An 11856-nucleotide genomic window follows, 5' to 3' on the forward strand; every position below is an offset into this window, starting at 1 on the left:
ACAGCTAAACCCCCCCCGACCCTTCCCTCACCCCCCCCCATCCCCAGTGGGATGGGGGTGAGAATCGGGGGGGGGGGGAAGTAAAATTCATGGGTTGAGATAAAGACAGTTTAATAGGACAGAAAAGGAAGGGAAAATAATAATAATAATGATAAAAGAATATCCAAAGCAAGTGATGCACAGTGCAATTGCTCACCACCCACCAACCGATGCCCAGCCAGTTCCTGAGCAGCGGTGACCCCCTCCGTCCCACTCCTCCCAGTTGATATACTGAACGTGATGTCACACGGTATGGAATATGCCTTTGGTCGGTTTGGGTCAGCTGTCCTGGCTGTGCCCCCTCCCGGCTTCTTGCCGGCAGGGCACGAGAAGCTGAAAAGTCCCTGACTAGTGTAAGCACTGCTCAGCAACAACCAAAACATCGGTGTGTTATCAACGTTATTCTCATGCTAAATCCAACACACAGCACTGTACCAGCTACTAGGAAGGAAATTAACTCTATCCCTGCTGAAACCAGGACAGTCTGCCATCCTGTTATATGGAGAAGTCTTCTGGCCACCCCCTGTTGATTCAAACAAGACTGAGCAATATAAATACATCTCCCATTAAGAGAAACCGTTTCAAGGTGGCTGAAGTCCCTTGAGTGGCCACGGCGTTTGCTTTGATGTGCAGGGCCCCAGAATCAAACGGAGTGTGCTGTGGGTGGGCACTGACACCTTGTTGGTAGTGTCACCTTTGGGTCAACAGGGAAGAGCAGCTTTGAGACTGTGTGATGCTTAATAACTTTGTGTACCATTTGGTATGTTTTGTGTATCAACTATTTAAAATCAGTTGTTTGATTAATTTTTTTATTTGTTTTCAGGTTACAGACTGATTGGAAGCCATTCTGGGGTGAAGCTCTGTCGGTGGACAAAGGTATGCTCTTTTCCTCATTTTATAAGTAAAAAAAAAAAAAGCTAGAGACTTACTTGGGTATTATGATTTCCAGATGAAATATCCTTTAAAAATGTGCTATTACTTGCACAAAAACAAATTTCATCTTCCAACCTGTAGTTTTGCATTTCAAGCTATTAAAATCCCGCTGCAAAGAGTGAGAAACGACCGTGGCAAAAAGCTGGGAACATCATTTTCTGTTGTTTTTTCCTGTTATTCTGCTGTCTGCTAAAATATCTCCTGCCTGCTGAAATATATGGCAGGAGCAGAACACCACAGAGAAAAGTGGGAAGGTTACGTCACCAGTATGAGGTGTTCTGAAACAAAAGATAACACAGTCCGTCACTACACTCGAACGGGGACGCAAGGGCATTTAAACCTGTTGTTCTGTGACTGACAGATCTAGTTTGCGACAGTCAGTGCTCCTCCGCTGGCTTTCATTTGTCAAGTAAGATTTAGATAGCAAGGTAACTGTCACTTGTTAATGCTAGGACTCTTTAAAAATTACTCTGTGGGAGTGTGTGTGTATGTATATAGTTGTGTATAATATGTCTTTTGTGTGTGTGTACACATATATATGAAAAAAGTCATCCTCCGAGCCCTGCAGCTGTGTATTGTAGGCTGTGTAAGCCAGTAGCTTTTCAAGTAGTTTGCAGGCTTAAAAACGTTCCCAGCAGAGGCACAGAGCCCTGTAGAACAAACTTCAGCCACTTCAGTATGTTTGTTGTTTCGGCTGTCCTTTTGCAGGTCCCCAAGAAGCTCAGAAGCTGCAAGCTGGTCTATGATGTTATACATTTGGGGAGTAACGTTGATATAACATACTAAAGCCTTCAGCATTCGTGGGATGATAAACGATGGGAATCGTCACCTCATTAAAATGCCAGCACATCTCTAATTCTTGCGCTGTGGCGGTGTGGTTCCTTGGTCTCTCAGCAATCTTTTGCTGTATGATTAACTTTGTTTATTTTTGAAAAGAGCTCTTTGAGTGGCAATCACCAAGGTGGGTGGCTGCAGTGGGGTTTTCTTATTGAAATGCCTAGTATCAATGAACTGTCTCATCAAGAGACGTGTTCTCATGAACAGTTTAAAGAGCCCACCGCTGTATTGTCATGAGTATTTGTGAGATGTACTGATCCCACTGATGCTTCTGCTGTTTATTCTTAGAAATATTTCTCTCTTCTATCATTTTTAGTGTCAGAGAAGGCCATGAAACGTTTAAAGAAAAACTTGTCAAACCTCTCTGTCACAGCATTGAAGAAAAAACCAGAGAACTTATTTCTATTAAAGAACCGGAATTTAATGCGGCACTGTAAAGCCATTTCACAAAATAAATAGCGGCTCGGTGTGCTTAGATAGGACCACACTATTTTTAGCATAAGCAGGAATTGAATGTAAGCTGAAATTGGTTACAGGCAGTGGCTTTGCCTCAGATTCACACCAATACGTGAATATCTTCAGGAGGCTTGTTTTGAGATTTGTATCAGCGGAAAGCAGGAGCAGGGCTAGAAGGATTAGTATTAAGTAGAGTTTCATAGCAATATATCAGATTAAAATGATTGTGTTATGTCATTTTCTGGAAAAGAGCATAAAACCTGCAAATTTTAGGAAGAGTTTGTTGATTTGCCTGTCTTACGAAATCCAAAATATAACTTGCTGTCCCAGAACTTGTGAATCTCCTGAAATCTCTGTTGTTCGAGGGGTGGGTAGAATAAACAGCATTTTCTGTTTTGTTTAATCTCCCAACTGTATAACAAGGTTGTGCATATGTTAGGGGTTACCTGTATATTTTTTCCCCGCTGCTCAGGGGAGACTTGGATCACCGGGACCCTTTAGGTAGAGCAAGGTAGATTAAAAGTTACTACATCATATTTCAGATTTTCTCTTGAGAGTAGTAAAGGTTCTTTCTCATTTATTATTATTTAACTGAGATAATGAAAGACAGTCTTTGCTCCAAGCAACTTGCATGCTAAATAGGAGTTATATCCCGGTGGGAAGGCTGCTGCATTTCTGCTGTGAAGGAAAGTGCAGCGTCCTGCTGGAGCCGCTGACTGGTGTGAATGAGGGTTTATAAGGTCAGGGTATTTATTTAATTTAGTGCTAGAAGAAATACTCTACTAAACAAATGAAAAGAATTGAGTGTTCAGTAGTGCAGCCTTGAAATTGATCCTTGTTACTCTTTAGTGGGCTTTTACAATAATACTTCTTGCAGCTTAAGTGGCTTCGCCTGCTTTCTTTTGTTGGCCGATTCAGTTAAAAGCTTTAGTAAATCACATTGTTATGCTGTGGTGTTGCAAGTGAGAAGTTATTGATTGTGTTAAAGTTTCTCTCCTCTAAAACAGTTGTAAATTGGACATCATAAATGCCTTGTTTCTGTGAGGACGTATCTAAACAATCAGACTGTATACTGATCTGTGTGCTGTGAATTTCTTCTGCATCTGTCACTATTCAGACTTGCTCTGCAGCCGTGGCGTCGCTTGCAATGTCTGTCACAGGTGACTTCAAACACTGAAGTTACTAGTCACTGGAAACTGCAGATATGCCCAGGGAGCAGATTTCAAACCTTTGCACTGAGTTTAGTTACAGATGGTGTGTTTTAACTTTCTTGGTATTTGTATGTGTCTTTCTCTGCTGTTAGTCGATGCTTCGAGGCAGAGGAGGCTGCTACAAACACACGTTTTACGGAATTGAGAGCCACCGCTGCATGGAGGCCACGCCGAGCCTGGCTTGTGCAAACAAATGCGTCTTTTGCTGGAGGTAAAATACTGATGCAGTTTTACTGTGGGATGGGCGCTCTGTTCCACTCTGTCCCTCTCCTGTTCCTCAAACCTCGAGCAGTGTTACTTGTGTGCCCCTTTCACTTGGAAATTGGGGGAGGAAGGGTTTGGAAGGGAGCAGCGTTGCTCCCCCTTCCTACCTGTACTCCTCCCCTTCTGAGAGCTGTGGAACCCGTGGGTCAGGGATGGTAGGCGGTGAGCTGGGTGGGTGGGCTCCACAGCTCAGAGGTTGAAGGGGATCTTAGGGCTCCCCAGCGCCACCTCCCCTAGAACTGTCTCCTGTGCAGCCAGGTCTTGGGCCCCAGCAAGTTCAGACTAGCTGGGGACTCGGGGAAGGAGGAATCAGGGAGGCAGGAGACAGACACATCTTCATCTACCGCCCTGCAATTCCCACTGCCGCCTGCTCCAGCACTTCATAGAGGTTTGGTTCCCCCTGAAGATCAGTGTCTGAGACTCCCCATGGTTCCTGGTGCTCTGGAGAACATGGGCTGGCTCATGCTGTGCCAAGCCACCAAGGTGCTAAGCAATGTGAGTATCCTTGTCTTGAAATTGGACCATTTTTCTTATTTAAAGTACCTTCACCCCCACCAATTCAATTGCATTTTCAGTGAGTGAAAAGTGATGACTTAGTAACTAAAACAGTAGCTAATAAATGACTTTCCATTTTAGTTAGTAAAGCGACTCCTTTTCTCAGAGGAATTACTTTGTTAATTCTCTAAAGGAAATGAGCTTTGCCTGGATCTGAACTGTGAGCTGCTCTAGCACTGCTTACTCACCAAAATGCCTGGATTTCCGAGGGAGGTTTTTGCTAGGCTGGGGGAGTGCAGGATGGGATCGGTGAGAGAGAGAGACTGAGAGGCTCAGAAGAAGTAAAAGCAGTGACGTGAAAGCGTACTGAGTGGGAGGACATGGAGGTTATTCTTTGAGCTCTTTTGTCTTCTACCTTGCTAGCTAATTCAAACCATGGGGGCTGCGCTTCCTTTTGGTATTTATGCCTACCCCAGGGGGCTGGCTGCCAATAACACCCATTCCATCCCTAAGCCTGGGTGTCCAACGTACCAATATTTCCATGCAAAACCAGCCAAATTCCTCTGAGTACCACTTTGTCTTTCATAGTCTCCAAGTTTTAATAATGCAAATATTTCATGAGAATATTTAAATGACAGCATCAGTGCAAAAGGACTGCTATAATTTTGAAGGCACTTTGAAGCTGTCTCCCTTGCTAGTGTTAAGTAGAAGCGTTAGACACTGGTCATCCTGTTAAGTTTGCATTTGGGAGTCTATACCAAAATGTTAAATGGTGCTCTTGATGGGCTTTCATCATATCCTGGCTTGAAACGACACAGCAAATGGCATGTTTAATGTGCAAGCTTTCCTGCTTTTCTTCAGAGCAATCCAGTGACTGAGAAGAAAAATGTACTGCTCGTTCCTTTTTTCCAATGTATCAGCTAGCAATGGTGCATTTAATTCTGCAGTGGTGACTGTACTGGTAGGAGGAAGATTGCCATGTATACTATCCCTCTGTCCCTACACAGAAGGTACATAAACACCAAATAGAAAGCAATAACACCACCAGAATGAGGCATTTTGTTCCTAGTATTGTACTGGAGACCGTTTAACGCTGTTCCCCTTCAAAATGACCCGAGTCTGGTATTTCTTAGCAGCAGCCTGTGTCTGGAGCATGGGACTGAATCGGGGAAATCAAGTGCAGTAATTGGGATAAATCGCCATGTGTGATACCTTCCATGTGCCTCTAACTCATCCTGTAGCTGTCATTTGTCACTTCTGAGAGGAATCCTGGAAACAGTAGCCCTAATGATAACAAATGCTAGAATGCTTATTTTACTAATGGTAACAGCCTGAATGCAAGGAAACAGCTTTCCAGGGGACTGTGCTGAAAAATATTCTCATTTATTTGCTTTCTGCAGGTGAAATGGGTTGCAGTTGTTGGATTTTTCCATATGGACTGCAGCTGTCTGTCTCTTCTTCTCAGACCTCTACTGAGTTGGAAGACTTAAGGCTCAGTTTGAGATTCATCCCAAGGCTCGCTTTATGTACACCTTAAGCTTGACATAAAGCAGAACTGAAAGAAGCTTTCTCTGCTTTGGTTGGTTTTTCAGACCCTGTGCTTGGGCTGCTACAGCCTTCGTGTGGCTGTGAGCTGTGCCAGGTCAGGTTAATTTGGTGTAGGAAGAAGAGACTTCCATAGGCACTCTCCTCCCTACCAGTTGCATGTCAGGAGTTCACAAACCCTGCAGCCAGGACTCTTTTTTTTTTTATTATTATTATTTTTTATTTTAAACCCACCATGCCTTGCAGATTCTGAAGCACGTGAGACTAAATGTAGAATCACAGGCACCAGTGGCTGGGTAGGATAAGCATGTTACCTTCTTATTAGCAGTTACCATCTGTGCTGTTGGAGACATATGAAGTGATAGTTTTGATCTGCTGTTGTCAAAATGTTTTTAATACAGGTTTTATGCCTTGCTGGTCTCGCCATGCAGCTCTGCACACTAAGTTGCAGATAAGACCGCTGTGATTCTTTTTTTTTTTTTCTTGATCTCTTCTTTCAGGATTTTGACATTTGTAGAGTCTGCCAATGTTTCCAACTGCATAACCACTGCAGCTCTCCCAGGATCGCTGAAGAAAAGGCCAAGGAGCCTGTTTGTTTTCTCTTCCTCACTTTGACAAGAAATGCTGTAGTTCAGCAGCTCTCCCTGGGAATTGGATGTCATCATAGTTGGCTGGTTGTGACTGACACATTTTGGCCCTGAACCAGGAATCACGGGTATAGCCAGCATCCAAAACCACTCAGAAAGTTAGGCTTTTTGTAAAAGATGTAGCTTGGCTCTGCACTGGAGACCTTCCTCCTCCTCCTTGTCCCTGGAAGCGGTACGTCCCTGGTATATATCAAGCCTGCCAGTGACCCCTTACTGGTGTGACCGCTGGCTCGTGCTTCCCAGCCTCTCCCCTTCAGAGAGCTGGCTGAGACTTGGGTGAGGCAGGTTTGTAACGTGGCAGCTTCGTTGGAGGGCAGGAAAAGCAGATCGTTCATTTGTACGGCGCTCCCCCCGCAAGGCAGCGATCACGCTGTGTTGAACTCCAGAGGCGGGTGCAGCAAGAGCAAGGGGGGGAAGGAAACACCTTAATTACTGCAACATCCCTAAGTCATAATTCTCCCTACAAGAATAGTCTGTCACTATCCATTATTGCTCTCAGCTGGTCTCGCTGTGTTTGTAGTGTCTCTTTAGCTTAATTGTCTAAATGGAAATGTGCGAGTGACCAAATCTTTTAATCAATTAGAGCAAGTGTGGGGACCGAGGCTTTCTGACACTGTGTATTGCAGCACAATCACCAGGCAAACCTGATTTGATTATGTTTTCTGGCAGAGTGTCTAAAGCCCAATCAATTATTGTGGAGAGATGTAACAGCTAAATAAGATTTGAATTAATAGGGTTTATTATTTTTGCATTTGAGGAGGAGGCAAACCAGACAGGGTGAACTATCCCGTAAAGAAATTGGTTCGTATTTCTTCTTCTGTAACTTTATGATGTTTATACCTGTACTTGAAGGTTTCACCTTTAACTTGTACAGTAGACAACAGCTGAAGTTGTGTTCAGATGATTTAAACAAGTGTGTGGCCAAAAGCCGGTGATCACAGTAAGCCCTGCAAAATGAAGAGATTAATTAATCTCCCATAGGAGAGGTACTTAATAAGGTCTTTAAAAAAATTAAGAAGAAACTGAAAACAGATTAAAACAAAAGCTTCCTCTTACTAAGTAACGTGACCCTAGAGGCTAAATTCTTCAGGGAAATGTGAAATATCATGATATCAAAGGAGTTGACACTGCAGGTTTGTAAAACTTAAACCTGAGCCTGAAAGCTCAGAGCGTCTCTCTGCATTGCCAGCCTCCCGTCCTTGTTCTGCTAAGTTAATACTCTCTTCTTCCTTCGTTTCAATTTGGTTAGTTTTTGTTTACAGAATTAATATATTGTGACCCAAGGTTCATTGTTTTCTTCAGATTTGATTCTTCACTGGTTTGTTGTCCTTCGGGCCTGTCTGTCTTCCAGGAGCTCTCGTAGTAACCATATAAATGGGGTGGGGGACAGGACAGCATACAATACAGGTAGTTCATGCCCCTGTCAGTGGTTAAAAGAAATAAGTCTTGGTGCCTTTATGTGCTGCTCTGCCAGCACTGTAATAATTTGAGGCATTTCTCGGAGCAAACACTAATGTGGTCCATCAGGTGAGATGGGAGCAGACCCTGGTGACTGTCTCGGCCGGGTGCTTACGTGCCAGCTCGCAGGAGTGTTGGCACTTTGCTAAGGCGCTGGCAATGCTCTTGGTGCTTGATGTTTGTGCAGGATGGGGTTGCATCAGTTGCTCAGTACTGTGCAAAAGAGTGCGCTGCTCAGGGTGGCTCTCAGTGTTAAGACACTGTTTTGCCAAGTCAGGTGCAGAAGTGTGGGGGTAAGGTCGCTGTAAATGCACTTAGTCCCCAAAGAAGTATCTGCCGTGTGAGGATTCCCAGCTTACACTGTGCGGTGGGCAGTATTTTCATTCCTGTTATGCAAAAGGATTGTGATAGGAAGAAAAAGTACCCTGCCAGTAACTTACTGGGATTGAAATCTGTGCTTTTCATCTTATAGCAGTGCCTGTTTTCCTGGTCTTGGACTTGTTGAAGGCTTTTGTAGCTGTCATTAGTTTACATGTTTATGGCATCAGTAGTGAATATAAGCAGATTATTGGCTACAAAACGCTCACGTGTGTCTTAATAGTTGCTGCAGGGGATTGGTGACTTGTTATTGGGTACTGTGATGGAGCGATCATGGGCTTTGAAAGCAACCTTGTACATCCTGACATGCAAGCTAGTTTTGAAGTGATCTTTGAGGCTGTGCCGAGCGTGGTTCGCTGGGAAGGAATGAAATACGTTGACACAAGCACAGGGCAGACTTCGGGGAGGTGCTCAGCATTGCCTGCCTTTCTAGAAACCATGCTCCTCTTAAAGTGAGCATTTCTTAGAGTTGGGATGTAGTTTTTCAGTATGGGGCATCTTCCATCCTTAAGATCTCAGAAGTGTGAGTTAGAAAAGAATCACAGAATCATTTAAGTTGGACAAGACCTTTAAGATCATTGAGTCCAACCATTGACCTAACACCACCAAGTCCACCACTAAACCATGTCCCTAAGAGCCACATCTATATGTCTTTTAAATACCTCCAGGGATGGTGACTCAACCACTTCCCTGGGCAGCCTCTTCCAATGTTTAACCACAAAAAAAAAGTCCAATGCTGGACAACCCTTTCGGTGAAGACATTTTTCCCAATATCCCATCTAAACCTCCCCTGGCACAACTTGAGGCCGTTTCCTCTTGTCCTGTCTCTTCTTACTTGGGAGAAGAGACCGACCCCCACCTCGCTGCAACCTTCTTTCAGGTGGTTGTAGAGAGCGATGAGGTCTCCCCTCAGCCTCCTTTTCTCCAGGCTAAACAACCCCAGCTCCCTCAGCCGCTCCTCATAAGGCTTGTTCTCCAGACCCCTCACCAGCCTCGTTGCCCTTCTCTGGACACGCTCCAGCACCTCAATGTCCTTCTTGTAGTGAGGGGCCCAAAACTGAACACGGTATTTGAGATGCGGCCTCACCAGTGCTGAGTACCAGTGCCAGTATCAAAAGTGGGTTCTTCTAAAAATCTGAACTTCAGTCCTCCCTCGGTTCAGAGGAACTGGCAAAACCAACCTGGTCTCAAGTCCTCACTGCTGGTACTATCATGAGTTGCTGCCACGTGTTCTACTATGACCAAGTAATCTCAGAAGGAGAGGAATAAATTTATTTTGATTGAGCAGCTGATTTGAAAAACCTTAGGAAGTTAGTGAGGGTTCAGCTGCAATGCACTCTTAGTGAAAACGTAGAAGTTATCGGTTGATTTGTTTAATCTAAAATTCATCAATTCATTTTGGGCTTTTTCACCTGTTTCTGGAAAATCTTTTTATTTAAGTTGATTTTAAAACAGGAGAAAAGACCAAATTTTCTTCTGAAAATACTGAATATTTTGTCATTTTTAAAATGAGTCGTCTTTGGATGTTCAGATATCCGAATATTTGACTTCAATCTTATTTCCCCAATTTTTTCTTCTCTAAAATTGTTTACATTTATCAGCATTTAGGAATAATTCCATGCCTTGTGAAAAGCTTTTTTTCCTCTTCCTTGATTTATTCATAATAAACCATTATTTTTCTCATTCTTACAGCTAACAAAAGATTGCTCAGAGCGACATGAGAAATAATTGTCTGATATTTAACAGGAAATTTCTGCAGAAACATTGTGCTCCTCTTCCTCAGACAGCAGTCTAGATAGGGATTTTTTTTTAACTGTTGTTCCTATCAAAACTTCTCTTTTTCTTTTTAAAGTGAGCGTCATCTGATTTGTAGAAGGTAAATCTGAGAGACTTGAAGTCTTTGCTTTATCCCTGCCACAAGGCATTTTGCAGTCAAATGCAAGTTATGACTATGTAATACTGTCAACGTGGTGATCTTTTTAATTGCACATTGTCCTCCCTGAGTCTGCATCTCCAGCCGGGTTGGTTCCACCTCGGATGTGGTAAGCCTGCCTCCTGAGCCATCGTTCAACTCTTGGGAGCTGCTGACTAGGACCAGTCCAGGACACAACCCTGCAGATGCCTTTTGGGATAGATCTAGTGTCCTGAACCAGTGGTAACTAATCTTTGATTCAAGTTTTCTACCCTGATTTGTGCTCTCTTGCAAAACAGTGCTACTTACAGAGCATTTCTTTGGGCAGATTATGATAATACTGGGTAAGATGGTGTCAAAAGCTCAACCTCTTCTCCTTTCCCTTTGCCTACAAGAACCAGTGGTGGTCTTGAACCTGCTGAGAACGTTTCGTGTTGGCTGTTACCTATCTCAGTGCTGTCTTCTGGGGCTCACAGACACTTATTTAATCCAGTATGTCCTGAGGAACTGGAAGTTAAGAGGGGCTGGTATAGAAGTCTTTGGCTCCTGCTAAAGTGAGTGTTGCATTTGCACTTTTCCGGTGTGTTTTAAATCATTTTTACATGCTCCTCACAAACTGTCAGCTTATTGCTAGCGACTCTGATACTGTCAGCCAATTCATCCAACATGCTCTAGGGTGAGTTTAACCATCCTAGTTGAAAACGTTTCATTTAGGTCATATCTCTAACCTGTTCTCTTCCTAGTCCAATCTGGATTCTTCCCATTGCCGTCAGGAGAAAGTAGAAGAAAAAGTGCAAACAGGTTTCTTGTCATCACAGAGAAACATTAAAAGTTGTTTGCTTGTGCATTGGACAAGCTTTTTCCTTGGTCTTCCTCTTACTTCTCACATCGTTATAGGAAAGTCTTTCTTGTTAGCCCTTTTGTATGTCCTTTGCTAGTTGTATCTGATTTTCTGCCTCGACCTTTCTGACTATGACCCTGTGTTCTTGTGCTCTTCCTTTTATTTTCAGCTGGAGGATCGCAAGGTTGCAGAAGAGCCTGCAATTCTGCCAGATTGGTTTCTTGCTACTCTTCATATCTTTGCTTTTTATTGCTGCAGTTTGCACTTCTGCCTTAATAGGGTTTAAAAAAACTGCCAGTTCTCTTGAACTCACTTGCCCTTAAACTCATCTCCTCTGGGATCTCACTGCCAGTTCTCAGGGTTCACTGAAGTCTGCTTTCTTGAACTCTCTTGGTTTTGTTCTGCTCTCTCCCTCCCGTCCCTTCCTGGGAGCCATGTGCTCCGTCCTTTCATGATCACTGCCGCCAGTGTTTCTTCACCTTCATGTTCCCCACCAGCTATCAACATCAATCAGCTGATCATTGGACTAAATGATACTTTATACCTGTGCTGTATTTTCTCTCAGAGTTTCTTGAAAGGCTTCATAACACTAAGCATTGCTCACAGAAGAGAGCAACCGTTTTAAAAGAAGGTATCAAGCAAAAGCTGATTTATTAAAATAATACACAAGTGATTGGGGAGGGGGATGCGCTGCCCCACTGAAGAATACACCTTCTTCGCAGAGGTCTGACTGCCAGGGACACTTTGGTAATGCTGGCAAATAATCCTGGTAGATCACAGGTCTGTTGAGAATGCAAATAAGGCTGGATTGAAGGCAGTCTTGTTAGCCAGGGGAAGAGC

The 11856-nt window shown here is 43.6% G+C and overlaps 1 protein-coding gene across 1 annotated transcript in view; it reads left to right on the forward strand.

Moving 5' to 3' along the window:
- The window catches only part of LOC103912867 (S-adenosyl-L-methionine-dependent tRNA 4-demethylwyosine synthase-like), a 107965-nt gene that overhangs the window by 31056 nt on the left and 65053 nt on the right, over positions 1-11856 (forward strand). Inside the window, exons 8-9 of the mRNA XM_009319274.1 lie at positions 863-915; positions 3569-3687. Coding sequence (XP_009317549.1) covers positions 863-915; positions 3569-3687 — 172 coding nt within the window. The remainder of the gene's footprint in view (positions 1-862; positions 916-3568; positions 3688-11856) is intronic.

This window comes from Pygoscelis adeliae, unplaced genomic scaffold (genome assembly GCF_000699105.1).
Source record: "Pygoscelis adeliae isolate BGI_AS28 unplaced genomic scaffold, ASM69910v1 Scaffold282, whole genome shotgun sequence".
Classification (NCBI taxonomy): domain Eukaryota; kingdom Metazoa; phylum Chordata; class Aves; order Sphenisciformes; family Spheniscidae; genus Pygoscelis; species Pygoscelis adeliae.